This window comes from Arachis hypogaea, chromosome 6, assembly GCF_003086295.3.
Source record: "Arachis hypogaea cultivar Tifrunner chromosome 6, arahy.Tifrunner.gnm2.J5K5, whole genome shotgun sequence".
NCBI lineage: Eukaryota > Viridiplantae > Streptophyta > Magnoliopsida > Fabales > Fabaceae > Arachis > Arachis hypogaea.
The window spans coordinates 111,222,436-111,244,387 of NC_092041.1; the positions used below are offsets into that span (position 1 = coordinate 111,222,436).

The 21,952-nt window shown below is 30.4% G+C and overlaps 1 protein-coding gene across 2 annotated transcripts; it reads right to left on the bottom strand.

Moving 5' to 3' along the window:
• Positions 1-5,694: 5,694 nt before the first annotated feature.
• On the bottom strand, positions 5,695-10,437 carry LOC112754177 (uncharacterized). 2 transcript variants are annotated; one of them, XM_072197643.1, is made up of 6 exons: positions 10,358-10,437; positions 9,348-9,824; positions 8,040-8,355; positions 7,832-7,930; positions 6,203-6,326; positions 5,695-6,112 (listed from the first exon to the last, which is right to left on the bottom strand). In XM_072197643.1, the coding sequence occupies exons 2-6, from the start codon at positions 9,788-9,790 to the stop codon at positions 5,934-5,936; spliced, it is 1,161 nt and encodes a 386-aa protein (XP_072053744.1). In that variant the 5' UTR covers positions 9,791-9,824; positions 10,358-10,437; the 3' UTR covers positions 5,695-5,933. The 2 variants fall into 2 exon arrangements, with proteins under 2 accessions (XP_072053744.1, XP_025657537.1); XM_025801752.3 differs by having other exon boundaries at positions 9,348-10,394.
• Between the last annotated feature and the right edge of the window lie 11,515 nt (positions 10,438-21,952).

A 21,952-nucleotide genomic window follows, 5' to 3' on the forward strand; every position in this document is an offset into this window, starting at 1 on the left:
AGAAAAGAAGGTCTGAATCTACACCAATTTCAGATTCGTTGATTTCTAGAGGTCATTACTCAGAATTTCAAGTCATGGATCCTACAACAATTAACACACGACCAGCATCCAGTGGCATCGATCTCAATGCCTTAGCTTATCTGGTAGCTCAAATCAACACATTTCAAGCAAATTCTCCTCGTCCTCCAGCCAATCTTATCATGGATCCCTCATCCCCATTCTTTCTTCATCCTAGTAATAGTCCAGGTAACCCCCTCATATCTGAAATATTAAATCACAAGAATTATAATTCTTGGTCAAGATTGGTGCAACAAGCTCTAATTTCAAAGAATAAGATTGCATTTGTTGATGGTTATTTTCCAGCACCAATTAAAAAAATCCAACCTATGAAGCATGTGAAAGGTGTAATACAATGGTAGTTTCTTAGATCAACTTATCTCTAAACCAAGATATTCGAAATAGTGTGATTTGGAATGGTGTGGCTAACAATTTATGGGAAGATTTAAAGAAGAGATTTTACCAAGGTGGTGTATTCCAAATTGAGAACTTGAAGAGGACCTTTTCTCGATCAAGCAAGGTAACCTAGCCATAATACCTTACTTTACAAAGTTGAAAAGCATTTGGGAAGAATTGGAGGATTATAGACCTCTACCCACGTGCATTAGTGCCTCGAATTGCAACTGCTCCTCCACTGTTAAAAACTATAGAGATAATACATTTTTTGTTAGATTCTTACGCGGATTGAATGAACAATACACCACAGTTAGGTCTAATATAATGCTGATGAAACCCATCCCACCAATAGATACAGTTTTTTCGATGCTGATACAACAAGAGAGACAAGCTTCTGATTCATATTTAATGAATTCCAACTTGCAAATCAATGTGATTAGCAATTAAAATAGTCACACCCTTTTAGAGGCAGAGGTTGTGGAAGAGATGGTAGAGGTGGCAGAGGCAGAAGCATAGAGGAAGAAACACTCCCAGGCAATGCTCATTTTGTGGCAGAGAGGGCCATTTGGTGGATAATTGCTACATAAAGCATGGCATCCGATCCCTCCACAACTCAAAGCCAAGACATTCCATAACATAAGAACATCATTACTGAGGTAATTAATGAGAAAGATAATGACACTATTGATATCTACAAGAAAGAAAGTAGTGTCTCCCAAGCCTCATTTACACAAGAACAAAAGCAAGCTCTACAGACATTGCTACAAAACCATGGAGCCACCACTTCTCATAATGTGAACAACATTTCTAATGTCATAGACCCTAAGTCCTTCGATGAAGGTAATTCTGTGATATGTCCATCGTTTTATCGTAGAATAGTGACTCTTGGGTTATTGACATAGGAGTCACTGTCCATGTTACACATACTTTTGCTGCATTTCATTCACACCAAAGAATCAATCCTGTTAGAGTTAGGCTTCCAAACAAAAGCATTGTCACAACTTCAATTTCAGGCATAGGCAAAATTTCTAACACATTGTATCTCACTAATGTTATTTACATTCTATCTTTTACATTAAATCTGATTTCAGTCTCAAAATTAACAGAGTTAATTGATTGCCAATTATTTTTAACAAATTTGGTTGTGAGATATAGGACTATCATATAATGAAGATGATTGGAGCAGCTGAGTTCACTGAGGGTTTAGATGCAATAAAAACAGATACCAAGAAATTGACTGATCACATAGCTATGCAACTCATAGCAGCAACTTCACCAGTCACACACCACACTGATCAATAACTTTGGTATATTAGACTACGTAATATTCTATTTAATAAATTGCACTCTATGCAACATTTGTATCCAACAATTTTAAAATTCAAATTTAATAAAGATGCTACTACTCTTCCTTGCAATTCATGTCACTTGTCTAAGTATAAAAGAAAACCTTTTCCTCACAGTTTTCCTAAAGCTCAATCTTGCTTTGAATTCATTCATGTAGATATTTGGTCCCATCAATGTTACTTCCACAAAAGAAAACAAATATTTTTTTAACAATAATTGATGATCATAGTAGATATACATGGATTTTTCCAATAAATTTGAAATTTGATGCTGCAGTTTTAATTCAACAGTTTGTAGTTTTTACTTACACTCAATTTGAAAAGAAAGTTAAATGCATTAGATCTGACAATGGCAAAGAATTTCAAATGCATGAATTTTACAAATCAAAGGAAATTATACACCAATCCTCATGTTTTGAAACTCCTTAACAGAACGAGATTGTCGAAAGAAAGTACCAGCATTTGCTTCAAGTCTTGTGTTCCGGATTGTTACTGGGATTTGGCAGCAAAATATGCCACTCAAATTGTCAACCAAATTCCCAGCAATTTACTAGATAACAAGAGCCCCTTTAAGATATTTTATCACAAAACTACAAATTTTAAAAAATTTAAAGTATTTGGGTGTCTTGCATACATTTTCACACTGTCAGCTCATTACACTAAACTAGATGCTAGAGCCAAAATGTGTGTATTTTTTGGTTTCAAAGAAGGCACACAAGATTTCTTATTGCTTGACATCACCAATAATAAATTGATAATATCTAGAGATATTGTTTTCTATGAGAACATCTTCCCTTTTAAAGAAAGTAAAGTTGCAACATCTCATTTGACATCATTAGACCTGGCTCACAAAAAACCTCATGCATCACTTAACTTTGATGACATATTCACTTACACCCAAACTACTTCACACCATATGCCTGCCACAATTTCTTTCAGCCCTCAAACTCATTCACATGCAGCATCATCACATAATAACAATAGCATTACTTATCTCATCATGATCACTCACAACAAATCACACAACAACACCTTAGGAGATCTGAAAGAATAAAAAGGAAACTAGTTCATCTAGAGAATTTTTATTGCATACAAACTACCAAAGAGATAGCAAACACAACCAATTGTAGGTATCCAATTTCTAACCATTTATCATATCATAATCTTTCAACTGCACATAGAACTTTGTCTGTGAACATTGCATCGTCCATTGAGCCACAACATTATGAAAAAGATTTGACAAAATCTTGTTGGAGATGATATTTCAGCTGAGTTGAAAGCCTTAAATACAAATAAGACTTGGATGATCATTCATTTACCTTTAGGTAAGAAACCAATAGGTTGTAATGGGTCTTCAAGTTGAAATTGAAACCCAATGGTAACATTGAGAGACATAAAGCGAGGCTCGTAGCAAAAGGGGTACAATCAAAGAAAGACAAGGATTTGACTTCTTTTATACTTACAGCCCAGTTGCAAAAATGACTACACTTAGATTTTCTTAGCCTTAGTAGCAACAAAGGGTTGGCTACTTCAGCAACTCGACGTCAATACGACTTTTCTCCATGGCGATCTAGATGAGGAAGTTTACATGAGTTTACCTCTAGGCCTCAACGTAGAAAAACCTGGCATGGTTTGCAAATTAACCAAGTCACTTTATGGCCTCAAACAGGCCAGTCGGCAATGGAATGTCAAGCTAACTTCCTTAATCTTGCGCTTAGGCTACTCACAATCCAAACATGATCATTCTTTATTCACTAAATCAAATAATAGTGCTTTTACTGTAGTTATTGTCTATGTAGATGATCTAATCCTCACAGGCAATAACCAATTAGAGATCAACATCACCAAACAACAGCTACATGCAGTATTCAAAATATAAGATATTGGCAATTTAAAGTACTTCCCGGGCTTTGAGATAGCTAGATCAAGCACTGGTATTGCAGTTCACCAAAGAAAATGATCGAACGCAAGCTTGCCATAACTCTAATGGATTATGCAACCAAACTGGCCAAGGATTCAGCACTAGCATTCCCAGACGTGTCAATTTATAGACGCCTCATTTGTAGACTCGTCTATCTCACAACAACACGGCCAAACATTTCATTCGCAATTGGAAAATTAAGCCATTGTTTGGATTGTCCTACCACTGCTCAGTACAATGCAACTCTTTGATCTCAAATACCTGTAGAATACCCTAGCAGCAAGTCTCTTCTTCTCTGCCTCCTCAGACCTGCTCCTTTCTTGCTACTCAGATGCTAATTGGGCAGCATGTCTAGATAGTAGAAGATCGGTCTCTGGCTACTGCTTTTATATAGGCACTTCACTCATCTCATGGAAGAGAAAAAAATAAACAACTGTAGCTAGATCATCATCTGAAGTGGAGTATATATAGGGCGTTGACACTTACGACGTGTGAAGCTCGACGGATCTCATTAATTCTTGCTGACCTACATGTTCTAGTCATCAAATCCATCCCAATCTATTGTAATAGTCAATCTGCAAGGTATATAGCCGTCAATCCAGTCTTTCACGAGCGTACCAACATATTTAAGTAGATTGTCATGTGACAAGAGAAAAAATAATTTATGAGCTCGTCAAACTTTTGCCTGTCACCAGTAAAGACCAAAAGAGTTGGGAATGCTCAACATTTTCGATCCCAACCTAAAGGAAAATGTATGAGTTTTTGTATGCATATAATTTCTTCATTGTATGAGTCTCTGTATGCTTATGTTTTTTTTTTTCGTTCTTTCATTTGTAGTCAATGTAAGTAATTAAGACATTTTATGTAATTACTAAGTGCATTCTTATACAATTCTCGCTGTAAGTTGCCAAATATTTTTAGATTTGACCGTTTAGGAAAATGTCACATAGGTAATATAGCTAATACACATACAAGAAGTGAGTGCAGAAGCAATAAGCACATATTAGTACAATGAGTAATGCTAGGGAACCAAAATGGTATTAGCCAAAAACCAATTAAATACGTTTGGATGAATTTAAAATTTCTACGAGTTAATATATATAGATGTTTCTTCTGCTAAGTATCAGAATGTTTCTTTTTCATACTAAATGGATGTTCTTTTATATATTTTTCGAATTTTTTTTTGTATTACAAATGTGAATGTCTCTATTTCTTTAAAATTTCATAATTTTTTTTTAAATTATAACTGAATATTTCTTTTGTTAAATATTAGGATGTTTTTTTCCATATTAAATGGATGTTTTTTTATATTTATGTAATTATTTAAAAATTCCTTTTGACTAAGATCAAGTGTGTAATTTGCTGTCAACACCCTTCTCTTCAACTACCCGTTCATCCTTTCAAAACCACATCTGAAACCAAATCCCCACCCCAACCGAGAGCCCCCCTCCTTTGTCCGTCCACCTCCCTTCATCTCTTATACTTCTTCTTTTGTTTAGTCCAGCTAAAAAAAAAAAAAACGAAAAAAAACAAAAACGAAAAAAAGAAAAATTTAGCATTACTTTTTATTTTCTTTTATTTAAATTTCTGCATCTCTTTCTTAGTTGTTGGCAGTGCCTGGGAGCACACAGTTGCAGTGCTAGCAGCAAGTTCTATAGGCTCTGCGGTAGAGATTTGAATGAGATGATAACCGACACCTTGCAGCACATATTCCGTTACAGAGGAGTGAGTTCCAGTGAGGAGGCAGAGAGAACCTGAGAGAGAGATTTGTGTGTGTGATTGTTGGAGGTGAGTAGGTTAATATGAAAGAGAAGAGGAAAGTTTTTATAGTTTTAATTAGGTTTTAATTAAATTTTAAATTTTGAATTTAAAAAATTTAAAATTAATTAATTATTAATATAAATTAATGTGGTTTTGTTTAGTTTTTTGCTGATAACTTTTTGGTTCCATATACGTTTCCTAGTACAATATAGATAGTTATAAGTTCCGAGTATATAACCCATTTTTCATCCAATGTCATTTAATGGAAAGTGAAAACTAGAATTGTTAGTTTTTTCGACCACATTCTCTCTTTCTCTAGTTTATGTGACTTTCACATCCAGAGCTTCAATAGCTTCCAATTAAGAATTTCACAATAAGAGCATGAAATCACTACTCCTTCATCTGAATCTAGCTATATATATTTCATGCTGCTCATTTGAATCAACCACTAATTATAATCTTGTGTTTAGGAAGTTTTCAACAACTGAAATAAACTCATGAGGCTTTTCTTCATGCGGCAAATGACCGCATTGCTTAATTACTTGAAGCGATGATCCTGCTATGATGCGTGAAAGTCTCTCTGCATTCCAAGATGGAACTAATGGATCGCTGTCACCAGTCACAATCAGCACTGTTCATTTAATACATATATACATGATCAGTGATATATCGATATAAGATTAGTGGTTATTATTAGTGACATGAATGAGATAAATCTTACCAGGGCATGATATTTGATTAAGCCGCTGCCTAAGTGAAGGCTTTGTTTTAGGTTCCTCCTCGGTCAGAAGCAATGCTGCAACGTATTCTAACAGTGCCCTATCCCAATCCTTAGTCATCAATGGCTGCATTAAATGACCAAAAGTTGTTGAATAAATATAAGTTTAATTTATCATGTGTGCAAATTAATTTGCACGTGATGGTGGTGCAGGAGGTGAACTGCGAAAGAATCATGCAATTTGGTGATTTACTATGGTGCACCGGGATGAATTTGTTTTTCACACAACTCGCTCCACAAATTCTTTTTTCAAAAACTTCTTAAAAAATTAATAATACAATTCGTTCCAATAAATTTCGTTTTAACTTTTTAGTTTTTAAAAAATAAAGTATTATTTTAATTTTTAATATTTTATTTAAGTTTTAATTTTGTCTAAAACGTTTAAAATATTTTATTTTATTTTTGTTCTTTAGTCAAAACTAAAATTTTTTATTCAAAAATATTTTTTATTTTTATTCTCTTATTTTCTTGTTTTTTTTTTTTTCTATTTTCACTCTCAAATCACTATAATTATGAGTATGACCATTATAATTATGATTTTTACCATTATCTTAGATGAAAATTATAATAGAAGAAATAGTATTTTTTTAAAAAAAAAATTAATTTTGACCTTAAAATTAAAATAGGATAAAATACGATATTTGGGATAACAGTAAGATGTTTTAAAAATTAGAGACGAAATTACGAATTAAACTAAATTTTAGGAATTAAAATAATATTTTAATTTTTTGAGTAAAATAACAATTAGATCCTTGAAAATTTCGACTTCGTACCAATTAATTAGTCCCTAAAAAAAATTATCAATTTGGTCCTCCAGGATAGTAAATAGTGGATACATAATGTCTTTCTATCAATTTATCAACTAAAATTTAACGGTGATGCTTATATAAACTGTTAGTTACTCTGACGTATCTATTTATGAAAAATAGTCCCGTACATAACAATTTTTGGAACGAAACTTTATTTGTTTTAATAGAATTTGTGATAAATACTCAAAAGATGTTTCATTGTCAAAAACTATATCGTTTTTCTGCTCATGTGACGAGAGTACGAGACATACACCACTGTAAATAATGAAATACATGGACAATTCGATTTTGTTTTGCACTATTCATTGAGAGAAGGACATATATGTCCACCGTTTACTTCTTGGAGGACCTCATTAGTATTTTTTTTCAAAGACTAATTAGTCCAATGTCAACATTTTCGAGAATTTAATTATCACCTTATTATAATTTTTTTAAAAATAAATACTATTCACCTCCTGCAAATTATTTTTTTAAAAAAATACATTCGTCTCCAACAAATTACTTTTCTAAAAAAATTAAAATAAAAATTTCCGAGGAATTGCCTTTCAAAAATTCAAAAAAAAAATTGTAATCGGGCTAATTAACCAAACAAAACCAAAAACTAATCATGTTCATCAGTGTTAAACTCTTGTACTTATCACCTTCTAATTATTATATACAGATTCTAGCACTTATTAATGTGCCTAAAATTAACATAATACTAAACTTATGTCTAGATATAAAAATGAAAGAAATGAATCACAATGAGAGCGAGAGATTATACCTTTTTGTAAGCACTAAGGACATGCTCCGTGACCTGGTTTGGGTCATACCATGAATTTCGAACTACAGCAGTACCAAACTTATCAACAAGCACTCTCACCTGATGACAATATATATCATGATGAAAAATTAATTAACTAGCTTAGATATAGTATAGTATATATAGTATCTCAATTAAACAATTTATAAGTAATTAATTATTTAATTACCAGCATTATAGCAAGGGATGAACGCAGGATGGCATAAAAGAATTTCCTAGACGAACGTATGATTTCCTTCATGATTGGTGTTAGTGCATGTGCCATGAACTTGACAATCTTGGAGGACATCTTATAAAGCACAGAATTTGGAATTTTGCTTATAGAGTAGTTATGTTGAATTGGTAGATTTTGTTTAATAATAATGTTGGGTGTAGTAACAGCTTTAAGAGGAGCAAGTATTGCTGGGGAAACAAGGATGAGAGCAGCAACACGTTCAGGAGCCTCAAAATATGCATTTACTGCTACTGCTGCACCCGCTGAATGCCTGCAACAACATCAGTTGTAGTGATGTCATTTTCTTATTAATTATTAATTATGAATAATAATCTAATATTGTTTTATATTCCATTAATAATATTCTTTATTTTTAAGTATTTATAGAAAATATTTTTTTCATTTTTTTAAAGAAAAATTTTACAAAAACATTGTCATGCTAACTACGTGACCCATTATAGCCAATGACTCATAACTATAATAATGAGGATAATATTACAATAAAGAGGTGATTGTTAATGAAAAGTGAAAATTTTTTTTTATTTATAAAAGAAAAAGATATAAAACAAAAAATAAATCATGTGAATTTTTAGACTTTTTATTTTTAGCATTGTGATTTAAGTGGTGTTTTTTAATAATATAGATACTTGATGTATTTTTTTTAGTGTGGATACCACAAAGTTTTAATTTTTTTTTCCACAAAACTGACCTATCAATTTATTTATTCTTTAAAAAAATTTTCAATCCACACAAATTTGAGGTCCAGATTTCTCTATTACCCCAAATTGGACTTTAAATTTTATTTCTAGAATAAAACTGTTCAATTTGTGAATTTCAGTTAAAAAAAATATCTCAATATCCATAAAAAATACACTATTTTTTCATAATTAATCATAACATATTTTAAATTTCTATAAGTAAGAAAATTAGTAAAATTTTTATTCTTTACTCAATTTTATTTACATTTCACTAAAACACATTTCTGTAGTAATTAAAATAACAATATATAAAATTGTGCTATTCATATAAAAATGTCTATACATAAAAATAAAAATTAAAATGTAAATACCTATTATATTAAATTGAGATATCTTTTTGTGAGTAAACTATCTCTGTTAATATTTACGAGAAGTGCTAAAGGAGTAAATTTTGTATTAAGTGCTACTTAAATTTTAATAAAAGTGTTGACCTAGACTTTTTCAAATATTTACTTAACAACTAAAACAGACAAAAAGAGAAAATACAATTCATGACATAACATACCCTACTAAAATAGCGTTGCCAGCAGTGTTTACTAAATCAAGGAAGGACAAGGTTGCAAGAACTGAGAATGCCATTGAGTATGGATTATAATTATTTAGAGCTTTTACTGAAGAAGAAGTAGAAGTAGAAATTGGTCTTGATGTTAAGCCAAAGGCTGGCCTATCAAAAGCAATAACTTTTGAACCGCTAACCTCAGCCAAAGGTTTCATCACTTGTTCCCATGACAATACTGAGGCTCCAAAACCATGCAACAGAATCATAGTAGGATGAGATAATAATTCATATTCATCAGCAGAAGGATGTTGTATCTTGTGGTGAATTTCAACTCCATTGAAGTCACAAAAGCAACTATCGTCATCAGCTAAGAGCTTTGGATCCATTATTAGTTCATCTTGATCCATGCCAGCTACCACATTATTATTTCTCTTCTTCTTCGTTCCCATATTCAACAACTGCGATGCTTTCAAAACCTGAAACCTGATGCATGCATGTAACAAAAAAACACACAATTTCAGTAACAATATCATATTTTTTCTAGCAAGATGACTAACAAAATTTAATATTTTTAGTTAATACTTGATCAATTTTAAATTTTAAAATAAAAATTAGCCTAAAATATTAATTAGTTAATATTAATAAAAAAAAACTGTTTATCTTTATTTTTTTTTAATATGACTTTTTTGTCATACATATTTAGTAGTAGTTATTATAATATCAATACAACTAACACTACTACATACTTGAGATTTAAGAAAATAAAAGAAATGAACTAACATAGATATAAGAAATTAAACTTGTTGAAATAACATATTTAGGAAAAGAGTGATCATATGAAAGAAAAGATGACTCGTTGCAATACCTCTTTATGAAAGTAGAATTAATTAACAAGCAATTATTAAGAGCACGCATTTAATTTTTCTATAATAGAATAAAATTCTCTTTTTATGACAAAAGATTGGAACCAAAATATACATGAGAAAAAAAAAATCTAAAAAGGACTTGTATTTTACTTTTTAAGGAAATACTTGCTCTGTGGAATGGCAAGTCATTTGAAATACAGATCCTTCTCTCTTTATAGAAAAGTTCATTCACGACACTACATTGATTAGGGGTGGCAAACTGAAAGTGGGTAGGGCAGGGTAAAGTTTGAATCCAACCCTAACTCTACCCGCGGATTGAGATTTTTATATAAATTTAACCCTACTCTATTTGCGGGTTGAGAATATCCCAACCCTAATCCTATCCGCTCTTAACTCGCGAGTATCCGATCCTATTCGCGGGTTACAAAAAATATACATTATTATATAACTTGATAATAATTTAAAATAGAACTGATTTTTATGTACAAAAAAATTTAAATTATCAATTAATAATTTTCTTTTAGTGGCTAAGAATCTTTTGCATTTAGTGAGAGGTCTTTGATTCAACATCCGCCTAAAACATATTTTTATATAAGTATATAATATAAACATATATAGAGTGCGGGTTGGTTGGATAGAGTTGAAGCTCAATCCGCATCCTATCCGACCCGCACGAGAACCCAACCCGCACGAGAATCCTACCCGCACCCTACCATACCCGCTGCGAATCGGGTTAACAACCTACCCGAACGGATGGAATCGGGTTGAGTACCCGCGGGTAGGGTGCATATTGCCACCCCTAACATTAATTGGTAATAGAATGCCAGGGATCCGAATTGGCATGTTTAATTTTATCTTTGACTAAAATATAATAATAAAACAATTTTATAACTCCTAATAAATTCTCCATATTTTGCAACCACGTATATTTTAGAATTTTCAAGGCCACAAATTACAATGTGGCTTTTACAACATCATTTAAAGTTTCATCAGAATATTTGGCAAACTCTTAACGATAGCTTTCTTTTTATTTCTTAATTTAGAAAAATTATAATAATTCCCGTAAAAAATATGAAAAGAGAATATATATATATATATATATAGATAATATTAAAATATAGAGAAATGTTAGTTGTACAATATTAATCAGCCTTTAATCAAATTTAAATAATATTTAATTATTTTTTTAGTGTAACATGTTCCTATTTTGTAGATACATATCTATAATTAGATTTTAATTTAAATTTAAATTTTAAAACCCACCCACTTCATTGGTGGTTACGGTGACTTTGCTTTACTTTCGTCACGTAACAGATACAGTTTTTTAAATTTCTTATTCTACGGGATATTCACACGCATTAGTGAATCCCAAATAAAAAAGGACGCTGCCAGCTGAATTCTCCATCTCTCATTTTGCATTGGTGAAAGGGGTATCATTATTTTCCAGACGTGTGTTTATGTAATTTGTTAAGAAATATCATGTTCAACATTTTTAATTATATTTTAATTTAAACATAAAAACACTCTGCTGATTTAATTGGAACAAGGTTGATCTTATTTAATTTTATTAATAAAGTTGTTGCAAATAAAGTATATAATCAACAATTAATTTAAAATTGTGTTGTTATTTTTCGATTATAATACATCTGATAGTATGATATTTTATACAAAATATTTTTAAAACACATCTAAAATCAGTCAACTTTAATAATACAATATAAATGTTAATAATACAATTATGAATGGTCGAATATAATTATATACATAAACTAAAATATTTTCAATTGTAGTTTCTTTTTCAATTGTAACACATCTAAAATATTAAGTTATACAAAAAATATTTTTAAAACACATCCAAAATCATAAATCTAAAATTTAAATTTAAACATTAAAAAATAATTGTAACACATCTAAAATTATGAAGTTATACAGAAAATATTTTTGAAACACATCCAAAATCATAAATCTAAAATCTAAATTTAAACATTAAAAAATAATTGTAACACATCTAAAATTATGATGTTATACAGAAAATATTTTTAAAACACATCCAAAATCATAAATCTAAAATTTAAATTTAAACATTAAAAAAACAGCGTTGTAAATGAGCGCCGAAAAGGAGGAAGGCAGCGTTGAGGATGAGCGCGGAAGAGGATGAACGACAGCGGAGGATGACTTCTCGATGTGCACCTCTGAGTTTTCTATGTGCGCCTCTGAATTTTCGACATGGCGCAAACGTGACTTCTCTGCTTCTTTGAGTGTTTTGTACGAGTTTAATTAATAATTTGATGGTTTAAGGTTTATTTTATATTTTTAAAATCAAAATTTTGAATTTTGAATAATTTGATTTTTAGATATGTATTTAAATTATAATATATTAATAATTAAATATATTAAATATGAAACAAAAATTTAAAATTTAAATTTTAAATTTCAGTTTTTTTAGATTGTATTTTGAATGTGTATTTAATTTTAAAAAGACAATAAATCTATTCATAATTTTTAGTTGTGTTTGTTTTAATTTTTTTTAATTATTGTAATAAAAAGCTGAATGTTGTACGATTTTTAAAAGATACCTAGTTGAGCCGTAAAATATATACCAATAATTAAATCCGATCCAATGTAATAAAGAATTTATTTACTATCATAAGTTTGCTATATTTCTTTTCAATTTTTTTTATATATTACTAAGTTTCAGTACTTTTAAGTGGTATCATTTTTCTGATATATTACATTATTCAAACGTATACATTATGATGCCTTGTTTAGAAATTTATTCTCTCTCCTTCACGTTTCTATCAAAATTTTTCGTTGTAATAATCCTGTCCACGTAAATAAATTAACGAATTTAGTTAATTTGTCTTAAAGTATAAGACAAAATTATAAATTAAAACAAAATTATTAAAAAACATATTAAAAATATAAAAATTTAAAATTTTAATATATTTATTTTATATTTGTTAAAAAGATTTTAAAATGTTTTTACTAATAGTAATTTTAAGAATATATATTAATTAAACTCATAAATAAATAAATAGTACTAAAGATTTCTCCTAGTTGTGGACAATATACTCCCAAGTTCGACGACCACTTGTCGGTCGTTGAAATTATTCTTGAAATTCATATGTTTCTAAAGTGATTCATGATTCACATGCACCAAATAGAAGACCCTCTAACCAATGCAACTAACGCATTAATTATCAGCATTAAAAGGCGGATGCTACTTGTAGAAATTTGTTTTTTTCCATGTGTAAAAATGCAGTGTCTATTCTCTTGTTGTGTCAAGTAATGTGAGAGAATTAGAAGTGATATTTTATACTGAATTATTGTATATTTTTGTGCCCTATACAAAATAATACATAAAATTATATAAAAATTTTTATTAAAAAATTAAACAAAAAATATATATAATAATTATTATTATAAATATTTTATAACTTAAAAATATTAAAAATAATTAATATTTATCTTCATTTATTTAGATTAATTGAATAGTCATTTTATTTGTCTATTTAAATAAGTATTTAAAATTTAAATTTGATTTTATATGTGTAATAATTTATAAAAGCATCTCCAATACTAATTCTAATTTTAATTTTATTTTGAGTTCAACAAAAATATTTGTAAAACCATATGTCATAAATAATAATTTAAAATTAAAAGTAAAATTTGTTCTTTCAATGCTTAATTTTAGTTTATTTAGAATTTTATATTATTTTTAATTATTTTATCAACATAATTATACGAGTCCAATATTTTATTGATTTTCCATCAAGGTGATACCGATTTCATTTCATATATCAACTCCAATGCAGATTTCAATTCTAAATCAATTCACTTCTTGAAAGTACCAAAAGTGATACTCTAAAAATACTCTTTTAGAGATGCTTAGTTAGCGGTAAAATCCTTAATAAACAGAGCATCAATACATGGTGGATATGATTAGTCCTCAGCCTATCGAGTTAGAAAATTCGTAGAAAAAATTTGTATGTCTTTAAAATAAATTAATTTCTCATAAATAGCAATATACTTATAGACTTTTGTCTTTGTTGAAATTTATCTGAGATAATTTTATTTGTTGGTATCGTATTCATTCTTGAAGTCAAAACAATATGATCAACATTGCTATTTGTTAAAACTTCACATTTTATCACATGATTTTTAAATTTTTAAACTTATAGACTTATGTCATTACAAGAGTTATTAGATTGATTAATATTTCTTAGTAATATAGTATACCAAAATATTATCGTTGAGTATTAGTTAGTGTGAAGAGAAACCAATAATAATTTTTGTTATTCAATATATAATTTATTCTATTGAAGAATAAATTAGTATTTTCTGAACTGGTAAATATATTTCTTTTTAATTTCTTACACGATTTTATTTGACAATATTTGCCATTAAAGAATAGTAAATAACTACACTATCCTACATATAATGTACAAAGTAATTTCTTATCTTAAAATTAATTTTGATTAGCGAGATAAAATTCAAAATATTTTTTATTTTCTTACTCAAATTTAACAACTTATCTTTTTTTAATTTCAATAACAAAAATAAAATTAGTTAGGTAGAAAATATTTAGCATTTAATAATTTTTAGTCATTTAAATTTTAGTTATCAAAAATTAGATTAAAATTAATTATAACCTGAATAATCGATAATATATATTATATTAGTATGTAGATAATAATATCTAATATATTAATTGTCTTATTTTTTAACAAGACTAATGTATAATCTATTAAAGATTGATTTATTGTACCAAATTTTTTCATAATTTTTATAATATGTGAATAGTTATCTCATTTTTTATTATTATTTAAAAAATTATTCATAATTTTTTAATTATATAATTAACTTAATTAATAATATTTATTATTACTTTTTTGCTAAAAAAATATCAATTTATACTATTTACTTATTTTCTCACTACTAATAAGTAAGTAGGTATTTATATTATTATACTTATTATCCTAGATAATGACTTAAGTTACTTATTCTATATGTTAAATAATATCTTATATCTTAAATTCATTAAATATTAAGATGAGAAAAATTGTGCAATAAATTATATAAATAGTCATTACAAAAAAAAAGTTATTTATCATATATAGTAATCCTTGATATATATAGTGTCACGTATATATTAGAATTATATATTTTAATTATGTGAGTGATTATTGTTATTTTATTTTTTTATTATATTAGTAAATAATATTTTTTTGGTGACTATATTAGTAAATAATATTTAAAACTAAAAAAAATATTTTTTAATTTGAATTAAAAAATTATTTTTTAATTTGAATTAAAAAATCTCTTGTAAATATATCTAACTTTTATATATACTAATTGTTATAATATTAAATAGTATATTATGTGTTATAATAATGACTCAAAATATTAATACAAGATATATTTAGACCTACTAAGACCTCAATGCAAGCGAGATCAACTTAGACCCATTGTTAGGGTTCCAAATCTGACTTAGGTTCATTACCTTAAAGACACAGTGCAGATGAAATCTATGTGTTCCTCCTTAAATCGGCTCAGATTGGATCTCTGTTGCTAGTTAATTTATCGTAATGAATTGTATTTAATGAGTTAAAAGAAATAAATCGTTAAACACTCTTAGAAGCATGACACATCAGTGCTCCATTATTAAGTGTAAAAACCTGATTTTTATATAATAGAATAGATAATAAATAAAATAGATGAGAATATGATATAAGACATATTTTAATTATAAAACTGGTAATATATAATAGATTTTTTATGAATTCTTATTGCTTGTTCAATGTTAATTTTACGTTATTATTTAATAATTTTCGCTTATGAAACTATCAACTACCTAATATTATGCTTTAGTTAATAAGAACGATGACATTAATATTTTTTTCTAAGTCGGGTTATTATTTAAAGAGTCATAAATAAATTTATTTCATTTAATAAACGTTAATTTTGTTGTGAAATTCTATATTACCTTCAAAATTTTAGTGTAATTGAGTCTAATTCCTACATTTTGAAATGAGTTTACTCGAGAAAATTAAAATGTAAATCTTATCATTATTACAAAATTACTTTATTAACATAATTAGTGGTACTGATTTGAACAATTAAATTTAGTTTCTAATGATGTTAATCTTAACCTATTTTATTGTATTGTGCTTTCAAAGAATTTACAAGATTGACATAAAAATCTAACCATTGAAAAAGAAAATTCATTACAATGGGTATATTCATTTTAATAAATATTCTTCTGTCCAATAGTATAAAAAATACACTGGTGGCCACCTTGAACTACTACATGTTCAACTTCTATCGACAGTGGTAGAATGCCTAAATTGAGATATTTTGAGCTATAGTATTCGTCAAACAAATAATCAATGAAACACTCATCGGTCCCCTCTCATTTTGAGTACATTTATACATAAAAGAAAGAGTAATTACTCAAATTAGTCCCCAAAAATTTTAAAATCGGACCTTTTAGTCAACGAAAAAAATTAATAAACAAATCAGTTCCCATGGTTTCTCTCCGGTGGCCAAAACAATCTCGAGACCCATTTCTCCGTTTTATGCCACCGGAAAAAGCTGAAGTGGCACGGTTACTCTCCAGCATGTCCAGCAACATGTATAGGTGTCATAGAAGGACAAATTAATCCACAGCCACCTCATGAAAACGGCGTCGTTTAGGGCTTGGTACCAAACATTGCGTTTTAGTGGGAGATACAAGGTCGCGCTTCTTCTCCTCTACCTCAACCCCTATCTACATACTCGAATAAAAACATCTTTTTCGTTGAAGGTTTTGGAACCCTAGTTTATCAGTAGCTGCAATGACACCAAGCAAAGGAAGCTTGTCGCCTTCGAATCGCCATGGTGGGAGACTCGGCGGTGGCCATAGTTGCAGCGGTATTGGAGACGATGACATCGGCAACCTAAGCAAAGTTGAAATTTCCAAAGAGCAACACACAAAATGCCTATGCGGTTTGTATGCAATAATCTCCACTTCAAGAACTCATGAAAATTCGGGTAGATTGGATGCCCACTATATAAAGTAAATAATTGTAGGATTTCGAATAATTTACGTTCTATAAGAATTGTGTTGAAGAGCTGTGTTAGTGTGATGAGCAGGAAAAGTTATCTCATTGCAAATTCGATGCATGGGTTGATAAGATTTTTGACATTAAGTTAAAGAATGATGATTCAGTGAAGAATGTTGCCATGAGTGGTGGTGAGATTGTTGCTAATATTTCACCCATGTATGATACCAATAATGCTGGTTTGGAACACAAACTGATGGAGTTGCAAAATAGAATTGACTTGTTAGAGATTCAAAAAAATGTAGTCTCAAAAGCTGAAGGCAAGAGTAAATGTACGAATATAGTACTTGTTATCATGTTCTTTGCAGCGTTAGTGTTGATTTTGTCAGTTACAATAGCTATTTTGTAAGTTATATGTTAGTTTTTATTTAAGAGTTCACTGAAACGTGCATTGCAAATTTGTATGCTTTTTTTGTGATCTAAATTCTTGTGAGAAGAAGAAAATTTATGCAATATATCACCTTAAAAGTTTTATTCTAAAATGTTTGGTTGTTGACTTTTGTGAATTCAACAAAATCATATTGCTATATCATGTAGTCAAATGAATAATGAAAAAAAAGCAGCACCATTACTTATAAGTTCACTGATGATACGTAGCATGAAATGAATAATGGAAAAAAATAACAGCACCATTACTTATAACAGCAAATATATTACTTTAATGTCAAATAGCAACTTCAAAATATAGGATGCAAGTCACAGATTCAACCTAATAAAAATAACATAATTGTCACAGTAACAACTTAAATTAAAGTCAAAATTCAGCCATACATGAGCCGAAACATAATCCACAAAAAAAGTTTCATCTATACTAATCTCTCATCAATCCCTAAATTAAGAGTATTTCAAGTTTATGTCCATCAATTTAAAAGCTCATTACCAAAATACAAACCAAACTATTACATCAAAAAATATAATCATTTGTCTTCAGTCACTTCTGTCTCGGATGCTTGAACCAAGGATTGGGAATAAACTGGAACATTCTTGAGGTAGTGCCCTTACTTGCCGCTGCAATTGTTTCTTTCGAGACGCCTTGATTTAGTCTAGGTGGTGGAATAGGAGGTGGAGTGCTAGATTGGATTGGTACAAGATAATGTGGTGTAATGATAGGTTGCTTGGCTTTTGCACTTTAGAGAATTGTTGCTCCAGAATTTACTGATAGCATATGCAAAGAGTAAACAAAGTTGTGGTAGCAAACCTAACAGTGCAGTAACACAAATTGCAGATCTTTAACTCAAATTTTACTCACCATACTAGACACAGAACATGGCTTTCTTGGCTTTTTAATCCTCTCCACCTCATGTTCATAATCACATCTAACCCTCCTTTGATCATTATTTATATACGTAATTTTTCTCCCCTCTAAAATTACATGATCCTTAAGAGCATTCTTAAAACTTTCAATTGTGGCAAACTCCATTCCCAACTCAAAGTATAACTCCCCAAAATCCAACACCTTCATTAAATTGAGGGAATTCATACCTATCTCTCTCATCTTCAGAACTTTTCGAAGTCAACAATGTCTCTGATTCATACTAAAAAATTAGATCTTTTTCTTCAATATTTTTCTCAGTCTCATCTTCACCACTACTATTGGCAAGATCAGCAGCACTGGCAGCCCTAGAATTTAGCAATCCAACCCTTGTTCTGACAGTATTTGGCCCATTTGCAGTTGGGCCAGATGAGTTTGACTCATGACCTTTTTGTCCAGCATTATTTAGAGCCTTAGTGTTGAGCGGTGTGGAATTTAAAGTCCACAAACTAACCGGCAAGTGCACCGGGTCGTATCAAGTAATACCTCAGGTGAGTGAGGATCGATCCCACGAGAATTGATGGATCAAGCAACAATGATTGAGTGATTGACTTAGTTAGACAAGTAGAAAATGATGTTAAGGTCCGAAAAAATTAAACGGTAAAATCAGAGAATTAAAGGCAAACAATAAATTGATATGAAGAATACGGGAGAAAACAGTTAAGGTTTCAGAGTTGTTTATCTTCCAAATTTTTATTTCTTATCAACTATTTTAATCATACAAGATTCAATTCATGGCAAACTATATGTGACTAAACCCTAATTTCTTAGTAATTTAGTCTCCTCTAACCTAGTTAACCACCAATTCTTTGGTCACTTAATTTCAATTAGAGGTTTAACTCCAATTCTAGTTTATGTACCACAGAAATCATAATTATCCAAATATAAGAGGATTATATGTCACGTATCCCGTTAAGTCCAGATAATTAGTGATTTAGAAGGAATTGTTTTCAAACTGTTGTTCAAGTAAATTACTTTTCCAAGGTTTATAAGAACTCAAATAGAATAAGGGTTATTCTTCTGATCTATCCAAATCCTTAAGATGAAGAACGAAAAAAAATTCTTGAAATTGAAATCAATACATTAATTAAAATAGAAGAGTAATAGTATCAATCCATAGAATAAACAAAGCTCCTAACCTTAACAGTGGAGGCTTAGTTGCTCATGGCTCGGAGAGAAAACTAGGGTTCTAAAAACTGTAAACTGTAGAATGAGGTGCGTAAGAAAGAAGTTAGCCCGAAGGGCTGAATCTTTTCCTTTTTATATCAAATCCTAATAAATATAAAATATATTTTCTAAAACTAAATAATATTTTTTCTTATTTATAAATAAAATAAAGTTTTAATCAAAATAAAATAAAATCTTCGAATGAAAAGCTTGGAGGACGAATGGGACCACTGGATTCCTCAAGGTTGGCGCCTAACTTGGAAAATTTCAAGTTAGGCGCCACATTGGCCGCATGCAATTGCTAGTTCTTCTTTTAATTGGCGTGTAACTTGGAGAATCCCAAAGTTAGGCGCCACCAAGGCAGTACATCTGGGAGGCGTTAGGTGATCATGGTGTCTAACTTGGAGAACCCCAAGTTAGGCACCACCAAGGCCATAATTTCAAAAGAAAAAGTGTATACTATTATATATCATGAAAATCTCTGGAAGTTAGCTTTCCAATGCCACTAAAACCGCGTCATGTGGACCTTTGTAGCTCAAGTTATGCTCGTTGGAGTACAAGGAGGTAAGGGTTGACAGCATCATTTTCTTCTACACAAACTCTGTCAAATCCATCCGAATGCTACTTGAAATAACCCAAATTTGCACACAAATCAAAGTAGCATTCATAGTGGCTAAAAAGTATTTAAATCTTGATTAAACTTAACAAATTCGAATGTAAATTCAATAGTAAAAGATAGGAAAGATGCTCGCATCATTGGGCCTAGCAGCAACAACAGCCCTAGACTTGTTTGGACCTGCATACTCTGATCCAGAACCAGTAGCTCCATTAGTGTTTGTCTTGGCAGTTTTTTAGACACCCACACTTGGCTTAATTGTGCTTGGCCTAGCTGTAGCTTTCTTATTCTCTATTGAAGCCTTCCTTCTTGCACCTATATTTCTCTGTGAAATCTTCTTTCCTACACCATCTTCTATTTTTTTGCCAATTTTTCTAGTATTTCTCTTCACAATCAAACAGTCTGAGTCACTATCTTCATTCTCAAATCCTGTTGGGGGTGGTCTATATGGTTCATCCTCTGTTGTTTCATATCTGTCATCACTAGACTCTTCCTCAACATCTGCATTAGCATCAAAGTCCAAATTGATGTCCTCTAGTGGAGTGACCATTATCGGGTGATCGAAATATAGATAAAACTCATCAGTCTTCTAGTTCATCTGTTTATTCTCACGCAAATGATTAATCTCCAAATCTCCTTTTATAGGGTGCAACCCCTCTCCAAGTCAGGAGCATTAGAATCAAACCAGTACATAACCTTGTAATCCAAATAGCCCAAACCTTTGAACAGAATTTCCAGGTCAAAGACGCATATGAGGTCAATATCCATCTTAAAAAATTTGTCAACTTTTCCATCAATATACAGAAGAACTCCCTTGTTATCCCTTACAAAATGTCCACCGTGGTGGAAAACAGGAACTACATAATCCTCCATCTAACTGCAAGTACAACATACTTGAAATCAACAAACAAAATCATCAAACCCTAAACTACTCTATTTTGAGAATTTTTGTAAATGAACCCTAACCAAACAGTATACAGTCACAACATAACAACAAACCATTATACTCTATAATTGTCACAGAACAAAAACTCAAAATCCAACATACTCTGTAATGGTGACATTCAGCATTGTACTTAACTAATTTAAAATTCCATAAATCTATTCAACATAAGAAGAGAATACAAACTCACATTCCTCAATGAGCGTGTTCAACGGTCGTTACATCCACTCAATTGGGTCCTGTGCGCCAATCGTTGCTGCCGTTTTGGGAGCGACATGTCAACAGAGTCACCCAATGCTAGCGTTGAAAATCGAATTCTTTAACGATAATGACAATGATGCTCTGGGAGATTAGGTGTGATGCAATGACAACCACCTTCTCTGTAAAAGTTTGAAGAATGTGTGGGTTTGGTTTCTATTCGAGTAGAGAGGGGTTGAGGTAGAGGAGAAGAAGCGCGACCTTGTGTCTCCCACTAAAACTCAACGTCTGGTGCCAAGCCCTAAACGACACCGTTTTCATGAGATGGCTGGGGACTAATTTGTCCTTCTATGATACCTGTACATGTTGCTAGACACGCTGGAGAGTAACCGTGTTACTTCAGCTT